The 21822-nt window shown below is 38.2% G+C and overlaps 1 protein-coding gene across 1 annotated transcript; it reads right to left on the bottom strand.

Moving 5' to 3' along the window:
- Positions 1-1103: 1103 nt before the first annotated feature.
- On the bottom strand, positions 1104-20922 carry LOC110048746 (signal transducing adapter molecule 1-like). Its single transcript, XM_089270546.1, has 16 exons — positions 20531-20922; positions 19076-19186; positions 18874-18955; positions 18001-18083; positions 14339-16832; positions 12302-14245; positions 11922-12055; positions 11112-11191; positions 10311-10374; positions 9850-9940; positions 9086-9123; positions 3940-4031; positions 3357-3425; positions 2718-2752; positions 1903-1990; positions 1104-1558 (listed from the first exon to the last, which is right to left on the bottom strand). Exons 9-16 carry the CDS (start codon positions 10337-10339, stop codon positions 1500-1502), a joined length of 501 nt encoding a protein of 166 aa, XP_089126672.1. The 5' UTR covers positions 10340-10374; positions 11112-11191; positions 11922-12055; positions 12302-14245; positions 14339-16832; positions 18001-18083; positions 18874-18955; positions 19076-19186; positions 20531-20922; the 3' UTR covers positions 1104-1499.
- Positions 20923-21822: the final 900 nt, after the last annotated feature.

The raw sequence follows: 21822 nt of genomic DNA, 5'->3' as shown, positions 1-21822 counted from the left end.
TCGCAACCACAAGTCTGCTATGCTGACCAAGAAAAAGACTTGTGAGGTAGCGGTGCATTTCAACAGAACACCGCACGACTTAAACGACTTTTCTTTCCAGTGTATTGATCAAGTGCAGATAAATGCAAACAATACAAGTAACATCGAAAAGCTTTTAATCACTAAAGAGGCATATTGGAGTGCACAGTTGTTCTCTCTGGCACCTTTTGGCTTGAACAAACGTCAGGAATTCCACTCGAAAAAAAGAATAAACTACAATTAGCGCAAAAATAACTTGCAAATTTGGCGGTTATCTTAGTTCAGGTGTTCAAAGGCCCTGACCTTGGATCTTGTTAGCTTTGTTAGCGCTAGGTTTTCTCAGGGGCCCCCATCGGGGAATTTATTACATTATTGTTGTTTAAGGGCCCTGTTTAGGGCGCCTGTTGTGCCTTGCCGCGGCATAGTTTCAAGGGCTTTGTTTGGGGATTTTGGGACCGCCTTTTTTGAACATTGAATATTTTACACGCGGGTCCCTTCACACTTTCGGCTGACTCGACGAATCGCGTTACTTTTTTGATATTAATCTTATTTGTATTATATTCGATTATTTATTCTTATTTGGTTTGTGTCTTTTGAGTTTTGTACCGCATTGTCATAGTATCTCGCTTAGTAATCACCGATTGTTTATCATTGGTTAATTTTTTCGTTTTCATGTGTTACCACGCCCTGTTATGTAATCATCTTTGTAATATGATGTCATTTTTTATACTGTAAACTTATTTAAGGTTATTGTAATTTATTATTCACTTGCACTGCAACTGATGAAGGTCTTTGACCGAAACGTTTATTTTTATTAAATTTTTAAACCTTTTTTTAGATTTCTTAGATTTTTTACTGTATATATATATTTTTTTTTTCGCTCGAAGTTGCCCGTCCTCGTTTTCCACAATTGCCTATATATGTATGTGTGTATATATATATATATATATATATAAATAAATAAATAAATAAATAAATAAATATATATATATATATATATATATATATATATATATATATATATATATATATATATATATATATATATATTTATTTTATTTTATTTATTTTTTTTTTTTCCAGGCTTTATTTTCGTGACTGCTCAAGTTGATTTGTACAACATTCCGTGGGAAAAACGGTGGCGGCTGTACATTTTACCACAATCCCATGCAAACTTTGCACAGCCCATAAAGTACAAGGAAAGCCATACTTAAATGCAACACTTGTCCCTGAACTGACGACATTGTGTATGCTTGGTTTGAACTGTTTGGAACTTTTCTGTAAGAATTATGGGTAAATGAACAATTCGCCATCTATTTTTCTTACGGTTTGTAACTTATTAAAAATTTAACTGCTAGCTAGATAAATTCTCATACACGGGGTTTAACACAAATGTAAGGATAACTTTCATCAAAACAACACGATCAGTAAAAGCGGGTTTTGTTAGTTGTAAAAAAAGAAAAGAAATAAAGAGGTTTGGTTCACCTTTCACTTTCTTCAATCTTGCCCTTGACAAGAGGCTCCATTCTGTAGCATTCATCTGTGATGTATAGGAGAGCTTAGTCAATTAACACAACAACTCTTCAATTTATTAACTATAGAACATCCCATGCCTGTAATTTAACAACATGGTTGCCACAGATAAAAACCAAATTTCCCTGACCAGCTAAATACAAATGTCCGATCTAGTAGCGGCTTCTGGTCTCAACTTACAGTCGTCCCCTCCGCCCATTCATGTTCACTCGTAAGTTTTCAAAGAATTCCTCTTTATTCGTAGCAGGGAGAAGCTGAAGCCCGATGATCTGACATGAAATCTTAGCCTGCTCTTCATCTCAACCCTGCTCAAGTGCAGAGTGGCACAATTTTCATTACAACAAAACGAACCTTCCATATCTTGAATTGTTTCCTCTTGCTCGTCTTCGCCTTCGATGTTGGCTCCCTTTAACATGTTTGTACACAAGTCTATCTTTTCCTAAATGCAAATCAAACGTTATGGTGTTAATAACAGTAAAGTAAGGTAACCTAAAGTTAAAGTCTATATACGAGCCAAGGGGCCCATCAGGCCGGCGCTTATCCCGGTTTCAGTAACATGAAGCGACTTATGACTGTTTCTATGAGAACCTGAAGCCAATCCAACATGAAATCTTAGCCTGTTCTTCGTCTCAACCCTGCGATGCTAGTCCATCGCAGGGTTAAACCAAGTCCCATTTAATTTGGGAATTGAGGGGAAAAGAGAAACTTAACAAATTTGCAATTTTGCACTGAAAACGTCGGAGCCATGTTACAATATTGATATATGGAACGTGGCCTATTAAGCCTTCCCTGAACGGAGATTGAAGGGGGGGGGGGGGTAGGGAGGAGGCGAAAGGGGGAAGAGGGGATGAGGAAGGGGAGAAGGGTGGGTGGGAGGAGAGGCAGGGGTTCCATTGCTCTCTATTTCTTCCTTGGCCTCAGCTCTCACTATCTTCATTTTGAAGTTTCTTTACAACCTTTCCACCTGCATAACTTGCTACGCTCTTTAAAAATATTTCTTTTCAAAGTAAAACGTTAGAAAACCGCATTGATGTCATGTTATCAATTGTTTTACTACGCTTATTGACGCATTGATTTACGAAAATTGTTTCAATGCCTCTGAAAAGCCCCACTCAGTAAGTTGTCAGTTAAGATATTTATTCATCACTTTATAGCTCTAATCTCACCTCACTGATTTCTGTTTTCACTGGTACTGTTGACTCTAGATAACAAAGAAAGAAAATCAAAGTGACGAAATTCGAAGCTACACCGAGAGGGAACATTTCACAACTCATTAGCCTACTAAGCGGGCTAACAACTGTTTAAAAACAACTAAATATCTCTTGAAGAACAATATAGGAAAGTGTCAACAGCGGTGTACCACGGAAAAATTCACCGCGTGACGAGTGAGTTCTGTGGTACATATCATGCATTGAACGTGGAACGAACGAGTCTGGCAATGAATTTCATTTGAATCACATAGCTTTACGTGACTTATCTACTCAGGGACCAAGTTTGTCTCTGAGAGTACTAAAACGCCATTTGAAATATAGCCGCATCCAATGACGATTTCACGCTTAATAACACGCCTTTATGGCCAGTCAGCGAGCGAGATTTTCTTGAATAGGCCATTTCTTACTTGCCTGTGTGAAAACGAGTCTCCGTGCGAAGCTATTCATATGACAGTGCTTAACCCGAACTATTCAATTCCACCTAGGGCTTTAATTCGTTTTTAAAATTTGCTTTCTTTTTTTTTAAATAATGAAATTCCCAAATTATCGAAAATCATTTGCGGTTATACAAGGTCCGTAAATAAAACACAGTACCTTCAGATGTCGGGGCCTGGTGTCTAGGTTCGTCAGCCCAGCGTACCTTCTTCTTTTCCACTTTCGACGCTGATGACAACAGCAAAAAAATAAAACATATCGATTACAACTTGTAGAAGACAGGCTTTCAATTCACTGCAAACTTGGTAAGACTACCACTTCTGAGAAGCTGTTTCATATAGTTGGGCTCACGTTTTAGAGTGGGTCATTCAAACAGCTTGTTTTCATGCCATTTCTCGTTTGCAAAGTGGCCAGATATTCATTTTTTCGGCACAATAGTAAAAGGGACTTTGAGAGTAAAGAAACTTGTAGTTTCAGTCTAAGTTTAAGTTTAAGTTTAATTTTATTTTTCTTGTCTTACATATAGTTACATGTACAAAATTTGCTTGTCACCGCAACTAGTTCCAGAACTAATCGAGGCGGGGGCAACAGTTTATATTAAAAAGGAAAGAAAGAAAAAAAAAAGTAATGATCACTTACAAGAATACAACAAAGCGTTGCACAAGAATACAACACAGAGACCCTGCATGGCCAGAATCTGGGTAGTTTTATATAGGGTAGATTTAACATAATATAAACTTACGACTTTCGGGCTCAGACAAATACGACGTCACAAAGTTAGAAGGAAAGAGTCCTACGCCACGAGCTGTTTCACCCTTCCACCAGTTCACATCACTGAAAAAAAAAAGACGGTCACATAGTGTCATATAAGTTTATGAGCAGGAAAACATTTGACCATCTTTCTTTATCGTTAGGTAGTGTTTTATATTAATAACATTGATATTATATATCTCAGTTGATACGCGCGCTGTGATTGATTAAGTTAGAGGCGGTATTCGCTATTTATTTATTTATTTCTTTATTTTTTGTTGCCAAAGCGCCCCTGTGCCCCACTGGGGGCTATAAAGAATGATGAGGATGAAAGCGTTTCGTTATTTATCGTCAAGATTTCTCAACGTTGGCGACATGTCTCGAATTGAGTCATTTTGGTTGTGACCTCTACGAAATGGTCTGCCGAACCCGTACGATAGTAGAGATATCTCGTAATCACGGTCTGTACTGTAAGTTCTCCTTTGATTAATGGCCAGCACGCTTCATGCTTTGGTCGTAAATCGAAGGAGGAAAAAAAACCTTGGTCCATAACTTGCAGTGCGGACCTGGAACTCCATTAGTACGAGGTATTTATTATCCAAATGCACTCCGCAGAGTGCAAACAACGCAGAACTGAACACAAGTGTCTCACAGTATTTGTACTCTTGGAAAGCAGTTTAGCAGGCTGGTTGCAGGGATCGCTTGTGGTCTACGGAACAACAAACCTCCTGGAGGGGATTCCCATAGGAAAAGGACGAGGGTGCCTCGTCGTACCCTGTAGGGGTTAAAAGATCGGGTTTGGTACCTCTTTGGGTATTCAGGCTCAAAAGGTCCACTGCGGGAACAAACAAAATGACAGGAGAGCATGTGTTGTTTTAGAATTGGTACCTCTTTAATAGGAGTGAAAAAAGTTTCAAGCCACGCCCAAAAAACAGGATCGTGGCAGAGGCTCTTTTCAAAACTTCCGACAAGCACTCCAGTCCTTTTTATCTGGGATTCCCCGCCCCCCCCCCCCCCCCCGACCCGGGCAACAAACCGCAGGTGTTTGATAAAAGAAATGTTCAGCAAAACAAGATTAGGTTAGGAACCAACCTGTCGTCAAGAACAGATATTATCTCTCCACACTTAAATGTAAGTTCATTGTCTTCAACTGCCTCAAAATCGTACAATGCTCGGACTTTTTTGGCCTCAACCTAACATAATACAAAAAAACATTCAGTTGAAAGCTATATTGTCTCTCTTTAAGGTCGTAGCTTGCTTTTTTGCTTGTACTGATAAACGTTTTTGAATTTCAGTTTCATAAATTTCTGTTGGATTCAAAAAGAACTTATTAATCAAAATCACTCAAGCATCAGGTTGTAGTTGCCATGGCAATGGCAGGTGTTACAAGGACAATGTCCTCCAACCCACCACATGCCATTGAAATTTATTAAAATATGATTGATCAAACCAAACAGAATGGAATCCTGTTACATAGATGTCATAGAGGTGATAAGTAATTATTTTAATTTTGACTTGTGGAAAGCGGTTCAAATAATTGGATATGCTGTGGTTCAAACAGGACACCTACCCTTCTTGCAGGAGCTGGTGAAGATGAACTGAAGCTTGGATGCAAACTAGAGACCTTGGGCTACAAATATTGAATGAAACAATCAAACTTCTAGAGTCATGAAAAACAACTGAAGGGACATCAAAAGAATGATCAACAGCTTAGTCACCAAACAAAATCAATTGATCTGCACCCTGTTTACACAAACAAGAACATGCCTACTCTGTTACAGCTATGTTTTTCAATGTTGTTCCAGAGAAGACTTACATATTAAGAGTCCCTGTCCATAAAAATGGAAAATAACTCGGCAAGGGTCGAAAATTCGATTTCGCTCACATTTTCATGGTAGATCGGCTAGGGTATGACAAAAACTACTGGACAGTTTTTTTGGCAAAATATCCTTTTATTTCAGAGAAATATGCAAATTACCAAATTCCGTTAAAATCGTCATTTAACGCACCATTTTTTTAAAACAAGTTTGAGAGCCTCGCATGCAAAACCACATCATTCTTCCGTCTTTAAAACACTCAAATATTTTTGTGCAATGTTTAAATGTGTACTGGGTTGATTTTAGGGAATGTTGCGTTGTCTTTTTGGGTGCAAAATAATTAAACTTCGAAGGCATGTATTTCATTCACTTAAAAGTACTTCGTGAATATAATTAATTTTCACCATGTGCGAAACCTTCAAATGGATCAAGCTTCTGGTGGTTGAATCGCAGAAGGATGGTCTACAGAATCCTTTAAAAATTTCTTTGGGCAAATGATTGTGAGGGACGCGAGAGCTTTCCAAAGCACGTCAAAAATGCAAATATTTGACCATCCGTCGTGAAATTTCAACTTACGGGTTAGACGTATATTTTAGCATGCGCCACATGACTTGACGTATGTTAAGTTGAAATAGACACAGAGCTGATAATTTCGAAATGTTCTAACCTTATTTGCTGTAAAAGGCAGGTCCAAAGCCGATTTGACGTGTTTCTCTCCAACTGTCAACTTATTTAACGGTCGAATACCATGAATCTGTGACCTTCTTTCGACACATATGATCACCACTGCATCTAAGTCAAAAACGGCTAAGTCATTTGTAGATAGTTGCTTGCTTTGCACTACACCAAAACATTACGTTTGATCATCATGGTTTGATGGCTTGAATCCTTGCTTGCAGCGGTTCCTTGTTCGTCACGCAATGCTGTCATCCCATTTTAGGGGGTAGGGGTAGGACAATTTCTATCCTAATACGTAAGGCTAGGTAAGGCTTGGAGTCACTGGGAGCACACAATCGTGTTGAGTAGGAAGAGATTGAATTAAGAAATGAAAAGAATGAATAGTTTACCATTGCCCCTGTTGTTATCTTTTACTCGACCACCGCTACCTACATGCCCTACGTAATACTGTAACGCTCAACTCATACCTAGGTCTTTTCGCGCTATGCAATTATTTTTGGTTTACATGTAATACGGTGGGTTACCCTCGGGGAAATGGGTGGTGACCGCTTAATGGGGCTAGCCGCTTAAATAGAGGTTAGTGTACCTTGCATATTTAATTTTTCACTGTCGGGTTATAAATTTCTTGGTGAACATGGAGTCAATTCAAGACAATCATGATAGACGTGTGTTTGAATTATCACTCGTCATGCACCTTCAATTTCAGACTCTTATCTGCCATCGCTCTTTCCAAAACAAAGTTCTTAAATTTTGGGTGGCCGCTTTATAGGGGTAGAGACAATAATGAAACCCTTATCAGAATGACCCGATGGTGGCCGCGGAGGTAACCGGTCAATAGGTGTTTTATTTACAATATTTTACTGACGATAATTTTGCACTGTATTGAAAACAGTCCACTATTTTCTGTTACATACCAATGCCTCGCCACTGAGCAAACAAAGTACGCCAAATAAAATGGCATGGCCAGGGCTATTTACTGACGTAATTACTAATTAAATTTAGTCTGTTTTTCTCACGAATTAGACACGTTGTGATTTCCTATTTTTATTTCAGCTAGTTCTTGCTTCATTGACTGTATAATTTGTTTATGGCGATTTTCTTAAAATTCTAGTGAGTACAGGCACTAGCTTTATCAGCTGTTGTCTGAAACGTCAGAACGTACAACAAACGTGATTTGGACCGACTCCACGTACACTATAGAACACGATTTTATAAATATACACATATTATTATATATATGAACAAACAGATGAACAATGATTAAATTGTCTCACTTATCCTGAGAGTACTCTATACAAAATAGATCAAAATGTGCAGCATATGCCGTGACAGCATTGCGTGACGAACAAATAACGGCTGTAAGATTGTGCTGCGCCGACACGCTTATCAGCAATGGTCAGCAATCGATCAAACGCAATATTTTGGCGAAGCGTAAAGCAAATGACTCAGCCGTTTTAGACTTAGATGCAGTGATGTTCATAAGCGCAGAAAGATAGTCACAGATTCATAGTATTCGACCAATAATAGGTTGACAGTAGGCGATGTACATCGGACGTTAACCTTGTGTAAACAAAAGCAAACTTCTGCTTTATGTGCGACGAATGGTGAGAGATCTACTAGAAACTCGTCAAACCGGCTTTGGACCTGCCTTTTACAACAAAAAAGGTTAGAACATTTCGAAATTATCAGCTCTGTGTCTATTTCAACTTATTATAGGTCAAGTCATGTGGCACATGCTAAAATATACGTGTAACCCGCAAATTGAAATTTGACGACGGATGGTCAAATATTTGCATTTTTGACGTACTTTGAAAAGCTCTCGCGTCGCTCACAATCATTTGCCCAGAGAAATTTTTACAGGATTCTGTAGACCATCCTTCTGCGATTCAACCACCAGAAGCTTGATCCATTTGAAGGTTTCGCACATGGTGAAAATTAATTATATTCACGAAGTACTTTTAAGTGAATGAAATACATGCCTTCGAAGTTTAATTATTTTGCACCCAAAAAGACAACGCAACATTCCCTAAAATCAACCCAGTACACATTTAAACATTGCACAAAAATATTTGAGTGTTTTAAAGACGGAAGAATGATGTGGTTTTGCATGCGAGGCTATCAAACTTGCTTGATAAAATGGTGTGTCAAATGACGATTTTAACGGAATTTGGTAATTTGCATATTTCTCTGAAATACAAGGATAGTTTGCCAAAAAAACCATCCAGTAGTTTTTGTCATGCCCTAGCCTATCTACCATAAGAATATGAGCGAAATCGAATTTTCGACCCTTGCCGCGAAATTAAGAATTTGTCTGATTTTTACAGGCAGGCACTCTTAAGTATTTATATCCTGAGCAAAATCAAAGACAGCTGTAAAACTGCACAATGATGATACACTGTATTTCAAGGCATTTCAAATTTTTGGTTTATCACTAGAAAGTTCAATATCATGATACATTTTAATAGTTTTTGTTTTTCACCCTCTGAAATTTTAAGCAAAAGCTCCCAATTGTGTACAAAGCATGTCACATGTATACCACCGACTTTCAAGAAAACAAAGAGAAAACTCATTGAAAAAGCAATGATTTGAACAACACAGTAGAAACGATGACTACTTACTAGAGTATAAATCAGTATGCTCTACCTTACTACTTTCTGCTTCCTGACGGGACAACTGAATTGCTGAAGGTGAAAAAGAAAAAAAAAATCTGTATCAGAAAAGGAAGGCAAGAGAATCTTGGGTCAAAACACCCTTGGAAAATCATCAACATACAGACACCTTACAAACCCCACATACATCTCCCACTAGAACAATGCTGAAATACATGTATGGTCTCATGGTTCAGTGGAGAGAATTCCAATTCAGAATTGCATTTGATGTGAGGAAGGGAAGTAATATATCAAACATGAGAGACAGTGTTTCATCAGGATATCCAACCACCGAGAAGAAAGTTGAAAATACGATGGGCAGCAGAGTATTTGTATGCTAATTAAGACCAGGTATCCAAACCTCCTTCACAGTTGTGATTTGCTTTGTTTTAACTTGATGAATTATGAGTTTGAGAAGGGTAGCTGAAGGGAAGAATTGTTTGCTAAAAAAATGATGCCAAGATTTTTGCCAAAACATTTTGTTGTCGCGATCATGCCTGCTACACACTGTACCATGCTATGGTTGCATATTGGCAAGGGAAGGTCGACGCCCTCATCTCTGACTATTTGTCATGTGACTGCACAAGGTCACGTGAAAACTCAACAAAATGTAAAGTATTCACTCGCTGAATGAAGGGTGTAATGTACAAAACAGTTAAAAGCATTGAAGTTGCTTCAAAATCGACTTTTTATGTAGAGATCCTCTCTCAAGTTTTTGTCAGAATGAGTAGCCCTGTGTAGTGTGTGATGTTCAAGTACCTCTTGCTCAATCTTCATCTTCTTGTTGTGCACTAACTGTTGCAGGAGCTGAAGAATGACTTGATGAACTTGGTGAACTTGAACTTGTGTCCTATAAACAGTATAATTACAAACAATGCAATACTATATAAAAATATATACAAAAGTCAATAAAATAAATAAAATAATGAAAAAAGTGGCATTTTGTTCTCTAAAAACTGTAGTTTTAGTAGTCAAAACTACTCAATAGATTTTGATTATGAAAATTACAATTTAAAACACTTTGCATTTAGTTTCAACCACGGTGCTTCACTATCTGTTTACATTCTCTGTGTACTACATAATTTAATTTCAGACTTTCTCTTCACAAATACAGTGTAATAAATAGCCTCATTGCTATAATTTATTGCCACTCAAATTGCACTGCAGGTACAAAGAATCAAAGGCAAGAAATAGAATAGAAGTGTGTAAAATAAGCCAACCTTGGAACTGTCAGGAAAACTAACTCCATCTGCTTTAAGTTCTTTGCAAAGCGATGGTATTAGACTGAAATTGAACAAGAGGACGAAGTCTTAAAATCAATGCACATCATGAAATTCTATTACTGATCATCTAATGAGAGTCCGAAGGGTGTCTGCTTAGTACAGGTTTCATTGTATTAAGCTTCAAGTAGTAAAATGTTATTGTGCATCCACATGTACCTTCCATAATTTATCTGGTACCCATTTAAAACACCCTATAGTAGACATGTACAGTCGAACCTCTCTAATATGGACACGGAAGGGACAGAGCGAAGTGTCCATATTAGAGAGGTGTCCATATTGGAGGTCACTATGATGACATCACTTTTACATGTAAGTTTCCACAGAAGTATTTTTGATTACACCGTACCGTATTTGCATTTGTAAAATGTAAGTTTTGAAAACTAACATTTTGATATTGTTCTGGTATTGGTATTGCTGAATGACAAAGTGTCAATGTCTGTGTAACCACCGACAGGAAATGGTACATACCGCAAATTATCGACACCTGATCCCTGGAGTGTCCATAACAAAGAGGTTACATTTGTATGAATTTGCTCCATAGGGTTGCGATTTAGTGTCCATTGTCCGTTTTAGAGAGGGTCTGTATTATAGAGGTTTTTAAAGAGGAAATGTTTGAGAATTTTGTCAGTAAATAGGAAATTGTCCGTATTAGAGAGGTGTCCATATTAGAAAGGTGTCTGTATCCATGGAGAGGTTCGACTGTAATTGTCAACAAAAAATTTAACACACACTGTATACCTCAACTGTGGGTCATCCTTGAAGCTAACAGACCACTCCTGTATCAGGCTTTTCAGTGTTTCGGTTACTTTGGGATGTCCCTAGAAACAAAATGATGAACATGGTAAAACTGATCAAAATCCATCCAGAAAAGTGTTCATCACAAACAAAACCCTGCTACAAACACAGCACAGTCTCCATTGAAACCACCTTCTGAGCCTTGAATAACATGTACAAGTACAGACTGAGGCCTACACCAGCTTTGGAATGTTCAACCTTAGGTGCCTTTACAGGGACAAGTGATCAATCAAAGTAGTGATATGTATGGCAAAATCTTCTTTTAAAATTTATTCATTATTTGACAATTTGTTACAAAAATCTACAAGTTTTTACTAAAACCTAATGTTTATGACCCATCTATTGGAGACCAAATTATCAACAAACAGAAACTAACTGGTGGGTATTCGTTGGGGTCAGAGGAACCCAGTGGCTCCTAGCACAATGCTTGAGTATGCATAAAATTACAGTACTTCAAGCCCATCCTGTGATGAGCAGAATCTAAATTGCATGTTATCTTCAAGCATTTAATTGATAAATAATTTACCCTAAGCTGACAAGCCATGAACAGCCAGGCCAGGCTCAAACTTGTTGCTTTTGATCCAGGGGGCAATGACCTAGGTACATGTATACCCAAAGCCCCTTGTTTGAAGCCTTTAAAAAGCTATAAATTATAGTTAATTTATATATATTTGTGTGTGAACAGGATCCTGGATGGCTGAGGGAGGCAACCTCTGTTGAGTGGAGCTCACAAAACATGAAGAATATACATACCTTTTGAAAACCAGGTCCGAACAGCCCAATAACACCTGGTGCCTAATAGAGTCATGTGAGCAGTGCTTACCAAGTTCTACACTCCACACTTCATCTAGTGCAAAAAGGAAATGACACTAGAATCTCTGCGCCACCTGTGGATGAACTCAGGCTTAACTGTCATCATATCAGATAAAAGCTCTTTGCAAGCATAACTTAATGACAGCAAACTAAAGTGCCTTGAAATCTCCCCCTCCCCCCGGGGGCCAGGTACCACTCTGCACATATCAGCCCCCTTCATGACAATAATGGAACCTTCTGCCAAGAGAGTAAACCCACTTAGCTTTGGGAAATTCCATGCACTTTAAGGATTGTGTCACATTGGACAGCTAAGTACATACCCAGCTGAACTCCACTCAGCAGCTGTCAGACTGACTTGAGACTATGGACACAAGTTCAAACCAACCCCACCCCCCTGGATTAAGGGCCAGGGACCCCAAAGAGGTATCCACAATTAGCCACACTCCTGTAGATGTCTCCAGACTTTCCAGTAACGGAGCCCCCCTGGAAAATAATATGCTACGCTAAGCTGAAATTGATGCCTGCTGCATCGATTTCAGCACAGCTCGCGGAGTAAAATTAGGTATGCGTTTTTCAAAACTTCAAGGAAAAGTGCAATAGAGTCCTAAAGTGTGATGTCACAAAAAAATATATTTGAGAAATTATGGGATTTGGCCCCATTTTCGAATAAAGCGTCCTTAAAAAAGGGTCTTTGCCAAAAATTACCTCTTAATTGTAATTCCCAGCTGAAAGACAAAGGATGAAAATTTGGTACTGCCCCATATAAATCTCTCTAATTTGGAGTCAGTTCTAAACTGAAGGAACTGAAACAAATTTTGAAGGGTTTGTATGGTATGCTATCAAACTTTGATCCCTTATATCTCTATTGGGAATTGCAATTCAGAGCTAATTTTTGGGATGAGGGCATCTTTTGGGATTCTCTATAAGAATATGACATCATATCCCATAATTTCAAAAATTTTATTTTTGTGACGTCATCACTTTAGGACTCTTGTAATGGCTCTATGTTTTGAGGTCATACATTTTCTGTAAAACTACATGTCCTTTTGCACTCAGATTAAGTCACTGTCTGAGCCCATGTAAGGCTGACCTGCCCGTCGGCTTGGAGAGGTAAGATCAGTACATTATAACAACCCCATTGTGCTTACAAAATTTACCTTTGGCTTCAACTTTATAACAAACCAGTTTGATTTTGACAGTGTCGCATGTTTATGATCTACAGCCCCTACCATCATCTAGAAAAATCAAACTCAAATTGAAATTGAAAACAAGAAAATCCAAAAGACTATTAATCAAGTCAAACTGGCTTGAAAAGTTTACCAACAAAAATGACTTCACAGCACAATTAACAGACCCCTTTTTCAAAACTGCAGGTAGATATACAATGTATCTCTTGTCATAACTGAATGAATGAATAACTTTATTACCAGGTCAAACTTCTACCTTACTGTAAACAGTAAGCTAAATGTGGACACCTATATGAAAATGATGATTACAAAATTCCAATCATTAAAAGAAAAGATAAAATCTAAACATGCAAGACATAGTTAACTAATTACAGCCCAAAAAGACTAGATTAATAATAATGATTAGAATTGCAGTTTCATTGTTTCTAATGTGCAACACAAGGTTAGTTAGAACACAAAAAACAATTGCTACAGTGTTCTAACAATTTTCGCTAATTATCAGTTCGGTCAAGTTCAGTGTTCTTAGTAGGCCTTAGATAGCTTAATTACATGTGGGCTGTGTTTGCCATGAGTTACTGTGTTGAACCTGGCTATGGTAAAGTAAACAGACTAATGTCTGTGTACTGTAAGCCCCAGGGGGAGGGACTCCCTCATTAAAAAGACAGAAATTTTGAAAAGAATCCCTAAGAGGTACCAAGATCCTGTTTGGTGGGCATGGCTGAAATTTTTTTCTCCCCTAAGAGGTACATGTACCAATTCTTACATAACACATTATCTTCTGTCACATTTTTCTGGTACCGCTAAAGTTCCCACTGTGGACCTTTTGAGGCTTAACACCCTAAGAGGTACCAAGATCGCATTTTTAATCCCTAAAAGGTACAATGAGCACCCACGTCATTTTTATCTGGGAGTGCTCACCCCTGGGATGTGCATTGGCGAGGACCACAACACAGCAGCCTGTTTCAGGTCATAATTCTGTTAATTGCCTAGTGTTAAGCATAAGAATGGTCTACTTTTCACAAACGTACTATTCTTTCAATTTCTGCTACTCTCCAGCTGATGTCCATGTATGTACAACTGTAACTCAACACATGAAACAGAAAGCTGTTTTGAAACATTATGGACTTGTTAATTAGTTAATGTAATAAACTGTAATATTACAGTACTTACCCTTGAAATTATACTTTTTGCCTCATTGACAAAATCCCTGGAGCACACTTCCAAGTGGAACACTCTATCACAATTATTCACACAAGCAGATAGGAGCTAAATTATCAAAGAGAAAAACACACCACTTTGAGGAAGGTATGCACTAATGAACCTACAGTAAGAAACACACTTGTCTAGCCTTAACTCATCATAATTTAACTGACTTTGTTAATGATAGCAACTTAGAGATTGCAAACAACAGAAACAATTTATTTACAGATGATCATAACCACTCACAAGAAATCTTAAAAGGGAAATCTCCAAGAGAACAGGCCAGCATAACAACTACTGACTCTTTGAAATTTTACATATATCTGAACAAATATGCCTGGAATACCTAACTTTTATAATTTACAGTACCGCCTGAAAGTATTCACCCATTTCCTTCATTCTGGCCGCGGGGCCTACACGTGTCATTGACGTGGTATTCCCGCACTCAACCTTGTCAATACCTAGATAAACCCGAGGACGGTATTCGTCCTGCTGCAGCAACGTTTGGACGAGGTATTACCTCGGTAAAGAAGATGGGTCAGGTTTGGATAGCATTTTGTTTTCTGTAAAGCATGCTTGAATGCTCAGTCTTGAATCTCCGTATTTTCATCACAAAGAAGCATTTAATAAAGCCGATCATTCAATTTCATGTCAGTTACAAGATTGATAACACATGAAATTGGTAGCTCCATTGTATGAACTTCACCAGAAATATCTGTACAGGCCTGTAACTTGGTAAAAGTTAGTGTCTCAGTTTTCAAACCCTGTGTTTTACAAGCATTTCATTTTGCCTAGAAGAACGCAACAGAGCATATGTTCGTTATCTGATTTCATGTCCACGCATCATGCAAACGACTGGGAAACTACTAAATGCTCAAGGCCGGAATGGCTCTGAGATTCACTTTGATGAAAAGAAACCAGGGCAATACATTTAACTTCAATTCTGATTTATTTTGTTGCCATAATAGGTCATAATACCATCCGTACTTCTCTGTTTATATGCGCTGCGCTTTGTACATGTAGCAGGCATTTACAAAACCGGGTCAACGGCGATCGTTGATTTAAATAAAAACGGCAATTGCTGTTTTTACCTCATTCTTGTATAGATGTCATCAAATTAGCGATCCGAGTTTTTCTGGTCCAAGTTTTGTCTCTGGTTGCTTACAGCCGATCAAGATGTAAGCTTATTAAATATTCGTAATATTCGTGGAACCTGCTTCAAGTTCAAATATTTTCTCAGGAGACCAAACCATGAATAAGAGAAACCTTCATCAGCTTTTTTACATCTACCTGTTTAATAACATACCATGGCCCACAAGGGACACACTGCAAACAAAAAAGAAACCCTGCAAACAGGAAAGAAATGCTGCAGACAAAAAGCGAACGATGCAAATAAAAAAAGTACGCTGCAACTAAAAAACGTATTCTGCAAATAACAGAAACATTGCAAACAAAAAACGAACGCTGCAAAAAAAAACAAAACAAAATGTACACTGCAAATAAAAAAGAACACATAATGCGTGTGCACTTGGCCAAAGGGACTGGGTATCTCTCAAGTATTTCCCTCCATTTTCCAAAATCCGTGCGATTCTCGTCGATTAAGTAGTATTCGTGATGTTTTGTAGTTTTTGTGGTATCGGGGAAGTTCAAGAGAGTTTCTGAGATAAATGTGTGGCTGAAAAAGATATAGACGAAGTAATAACGCACTATTTTCATCGAAATTATCCTTGATGTTATCGTGGGTCTTCTCGAGCAACGTGAAGGACTTCAGATGTGTGTGCGAACACTTAAGAGACGGCTGAGATCTCTTGGGTTAAAGAGGAAAGGTAATGCCGAGGTAATGGATGATTCTGAAATACGAACTATCATTCGTGAAGAAATGAGAGGTCCTGGAAGTTTATCAGGTTACAGAAGTATTTGGCACCCCTCAGATTGCGACATCATATACATGTTCCTTGCAAGTTGGTGGCAAAAATAATGAAGGAAATTGATCCTGTTGGGGTAGAAGAGAGGAGATCTAAACAGTTGAAGAGAAGGACGTTCCGCTCAAAAGGAGCCAATGCTTTGTGGCATATAGACGGTATTTGTTTTTCACTTTGTAATCACAGATAAGTAATGAACTGTGTGTGTGTTGGGGAGGGGGGAAGGGGGTAGGTAGGTGGGTAGGTAGGTAGGTAGGTAGGTAGGTAGGTATGGTATGCACGTATGTAACATTGCAGCTATTAAAGGGCCACATACCCTTCTCATTTCAAGATGAGTAAGTTATGACTGGTCTACTAGTAGGAAATAAAATACATGAATATAGATTGTCTAACAGGCCCACCTCGATCGCGGCTCGCACCACCTTGTAGTCTTACGCTGGACCTTGGGATCGTGTTCAGTCCCCCAAACTATGGTAAGTCATGTTATTTGCTGTGTCCATTGCCGATTATCAAGGTAACGCCCTCTTTACACTAAATTAGTGCTGAAATTTCAAAAACAAGAACAACTGTACATTATTTTCTTACTTAAGATACCAGTATTTATAAACTTATTTACATGTTAAGGCAAAAGATTCCAAAACAATTCAGTTCTTGAAGCGAGTAGCCACTTCAAGCCTACTGAAAATTAACTATACTGCTTTGTGCCACCCAAAAGAGAGTCTACTGAAATTTCATGCAGTTGTGGGGCCACAAATTTCAAGTATATCTGCAAAATCCTGCCAAATTCACAAAAACATGCAAAATACCACAAAATTCACAAGAAATCTTACCAAGTACATGTCATTAAGAACATATTTGAAACTTGTATTGGCTGTTGGGGTTGTTTACTTGCCATAAACTTAGAAATTTATCATGAAACTTCATCACTGCAATGAGTATTTAAACAACATCCCCAAATTACCTGGCATTCTTAGATTACTGTTGCCAAAAACTGGGCTGTGGCCACCATGTAGATGTAAATGTTTTGCCATTGGCACATTGTCTATTGTTGTTAAAATTTATGATGATCTCTGTTAAAAAGAACCTCATGGTCAAACAAATGGTAAACACATACGCTAGTACAAACGAGTTGCCCAAATTTTCCTGCAAAACTGTCGGTTTTAGAAAGGCAACAACTATAAGTAGTCAGAGTTTCTGTTGTTAAATTGTAGAGGCTAATGCTCATCATCCCCCCCACAAAAAATGGTAAAATTGCCGTCTTTTTTTGTTAAAAATGTTCATCAAAGCAATGCAAAACCGATTGGTTTCCAGCAAAATTTTCCCAGAAAAATTCCCACAAAATAAGCCATTTTTTGCCGCTCGTTTCTTAGCAAGATTTGCTTGAAAATTCCCGCAAATTTCCCACAAAATTGGCTGTTTTATCTGCGAATTTGTCTATGAAAAACCCACAAAATTTGACTTTTTCTTCTGCAACCTATCAGAGGCCCTGAAAAGGAGTGAAAACAAGCTGCTTTAACAAAGGAGAGCCTCCAAGACTTTTCACAACAATTTGCTCGGCGCCACTAGCCTTTGTGCCATAAACAATGCTGAGAGTACAAGTAAATAAAGGTTATTTACATGAATTTACTTTATTTTAAGAGAATTCAAACATTTAACAGTCCCTCAGTTGAAGGAATACTCATTTTACTAAAACAAGAAAACGTTACTCACCATATGCTATCATGATACTGCTAACTTCTCTCTCAATCTTTTTGTTAGTTTTGCCATTATTAATGAAGTAAGTTATCCAGAAACTGTTGGAGAAAGCAAAATATAATTAAATTCCATCCTTTCTAGCTAAGAATTAGACAGGACAATGATAACCTTTGTTTATCAATTAATAAACATACATGAAGCAATTGGACAGAGCCATGCATGTTGCAGGACAAAAATTACTGGCAACTCACGGAACTGCATAAAGTTGCAGGTAAAAAAAAAAATTTGGACCGTTATGTACTTTAAAGATTAGCCCTTTTCACAGTTAACCTTTCTCCTTTGCATTAAAATATAATCTAGCACGTGTGCAAGGCAATTTTAGGCTGTTTCGTAGTTTAAGACCAAAATTGTCTCGAGTCCGCCTTGGATTACATTGTATTGCAAATGAGAAAAACTAACTGTGAGAAGGGCTATCTCAAGTCTTTACTTTGTACTGACAACTGATGGTGGAAGCTTGATGAATGTTAAAGTACCTGTAGGGTCTGTTTTATATGGAGTAAAATACATGTAAGGTTGTCCTTGAGTATCAAAGCTTCTTATTCCCCACCTAGCGCAAGTTGGGATATCACCATTTAACCTCAAGTAAGATATTTTGGTAGGCCATACAATTAGCCACTGTAATTAAGGAGTAATCATGATGGTTGAACCTTTAAGTGTGCTAATTAACACAGTGGAGGTGTTATTTGGGTTGTTACACGACACTTCTGTTTTCTCTCTAGAGAGAAGCATTGCGTGACGACACCAGTAACCATAGGAAGAAGACTATATCAGTATTCGATGTATGGAAATAATTTATACTAACTAGAATTATGAGAAGAAACTATTCACCTGTAATGTAACAAAACACAACTTAAGCAGGCTTTTCCCCAATCCTGTGCAACTTGTTCCATTATCATGAATCATCCACAAACTGTTGAAAGAAGTATTCTAGTAAATACATTGCAATCTCGGTTGCTAATGATATTGAAAATCCAAGGAAAAATAAAAAATGAAATTAAAAAAATTTGAAAACATTGCAGTTGCAGAGTACCTGCTGAAATTCTTGTAATCTGCAATGGCCTGTTGCCTCTATGAGATGCACCTGCAAGGAATCATGGTGCAGTCGAACCCCTATTAGGCGGCCACCTATAAAACGGCCACCCTTATAAGGCGGCCAGTAATCAGTCCCGATGAGGGCTTTTCTATTGTTTTAACCTCTATTTAGTGGCCATGAACCTGTTCCTCAAAGGTTCTGAAAAGTTTTCGCACCCGAAAAGCTGTTGCAAAATGTGAAACCTTATGACTACAGAGCTGTTTTATGCACATATTCTTAAGATGAACAGAGGATCCCTCCATACAAGAAGTTTCAGGCGTACACACTTCTCTGTCTCTAAATACCAATTAACTAAAAATGGCTTTGCAGGCCTGAAAAGTTTCCAGGGCTTTCGAGAAACGGGCCGCTGTCCTCTTAAAGCAACCACTATTTATTTTCCCAAGGGTGTCTGTTCACTAGGGCTTGAACTGTAGTTAAATATGATATCCAGCCCCAGATGATGAACACCACTACCATGACACCACAGTGGCATCTCATAGAGGAAATTAGCCATTCAGAATATAAAACTCCACGAAATAGAACTAAATAATGTTACTTGCCACCTATGTCGTAAGACAAAATAGAAATACTACAGCAGATTAAAAAAAAAAGAAAGAAAAACTACATATATGTGGGAATAAATTTCGCGGCTTTAAAAATGATTGTGTTGAATATCCAATACTATTGCAAGTTGGAGTAGGCTCAGAAGGTTCCTGTTTCCGCGGTTCGACTTAAGAATTGGCTCAGACTTGATGGATTGCAAACAACTTTAATCACAAGAAAACATCAACATTGCTCCCATCTTGTGAAGGCATGCTCGGGAAACTTACAGTTCCATAATGCATTGCAATCTTAAAGCGTGACACGATGTCATGACATCTGTGACAGATTGAAATAATTTTCCAGTATGAACAAACACAGGGCAGGGCAATTGACAAACTGAAACTGGCTCATAATTATAGTGGTGTATTTGCTCTCTATAGAAGAAGCAAATGCCAGAGCCTTACATCCCTGGGGTTGGGGGAGGGGGGTTAGGTTGCATGCAATTAATCTGAGCGCACCCTCTACAAAACCACAGAATACCTCTAAAAATTTCAAACCTATAATGCACAATGCCGTTAGTACAGGAAAGAATTGCGTAAAAATAAGAATTTCGAATGTAGATGTGCCTAAAATGGCTGTTTCGCAAGGCGTTTATGGTAAAATGTACAGGAGCCATCTTCTTTGACTTTTGTACAAGTAGTTCTACACCAAAACAAGTTTCCCACCCTTGATTATTCAATACGCACAACTGAATGAATAAAAGGTCACATTAATTCAGGCCCAGCACGAGAAAGGAAACCATCCACATGCTACTAAATCAATCTGTGGCGTTTCAGAGAGTTTTGAAGGCTATTCGTTTGCTAACCTTACCTCGAGCTTTCTCTTACAACCAGCATTTCCAGTGGATACAAATTCGAATACAGAATACAATCTTGTATTCAAAGCGAAAGGTTCTTCTTAAACTTACGTAGCTTTTGAATTCCTCAAAAATTTCAACTCTACGTGCAACAAAAACACTCGAAGTCCTAATCCATAGACCTGTCGAATCGTTAACCTTGCTTGTTTTGCTTGCTTCCACGTGATGAATAAATTAGTCTTCTTGAAAGGTCAGCGAAGAGCATGCGCCTCTTCGGTTGGCGGTTTTCCGGAAAATTACTATTCCATTTGACTTTCAACCAAAATTTCCGGATTTTTTTGCTAAATAGTGAGCACCCTCTACAATTTCCAGAAAAGAAACCAGTGCCCAGTGTAAAATATTCCAACTTTTGAATGCAAAACAACAAAAAAAGCAGAATAAAACCGCGCCCAGGAATCATGTTTTGTTTTACTTTGGTTTTAAACCCTGACTGATCTGTTGGGATAAAGAAGCAAGGCACGCGAAAAGGTTGAAGGTCCAGGAGACACCCAGGGAGGGGGGGGGGGGGGTTACTCCCTTACATGGGCTGTATAGGTACTTGCGGCCCAAAAGGGTATGGTTTTTCAGCTGTTTTGGTCATAAATAGGGTATGGTTTTTGCACTCTAGCTTTGATATGGGTATGTTTTTAAGAAATAGCCACTTTTTCATCATTATCGAAAAGAAAATCAACAAAAGCCCTTCACAAATTATGTTTACGGTTATTTAACATTGGTCTGAACTAGGGAACTAATTATAACGCAAGTCCGAAACAGGGTTTTGATTTCAATCGTAATCGGCAACTTGTAGGGAAAATTTGAATTTTAAAACACGGTTTCAAGTTTGGCGATGTGAACTCAACCTGCTACTAATTTCTTCCACTCTGTTGTTTGACAGTCACCCATGGCGCAGTTATAATTTTCCTGCTTGATGACAGAACTAGTATCATTCCATCCATATCTAAAACTATTACTTTTTCCTGAGGACACAATAAGAGAGTTTACACAACAGTTCATCAATGTGTCCAACCCAGAGCAGGCCATGGTTGAGCACAGCTGGAAGTTCTACTGCATCATGGACCATCCTCCTGGCACAAAGCGATTGTCACACAGGTTGTTTCTGTATCATACTGAACTAACATAGTGAGTCTCTATATATGCTCATTAAAAACTGTGTATACTAAAATCCTACTTTTAGTATCAAGCAATCTCGCCCCCTCTACCCATGGCCAATTCCTACCCTATTCACCCCCCCGGCACCGCCCTCATG

Source organism: Orbicella faveolata, unplaced genomic scaffold, assembly GCF_042242905.1.
Source record: "Orbicella faveolata isolate gen_17 unplaced genomic scaffold, um_ofav_v1 contig_34, whole genome shotgun sequence".
NCBI lineage: Eukaryota > Metazoa > Cnidaria > Anthozoa > Scleractinia > Merulinidae > Orbicella > Orbicella faveolata.
This window is presented reverse-complemented; position numbering and strand designations above follow the sequence as displayed.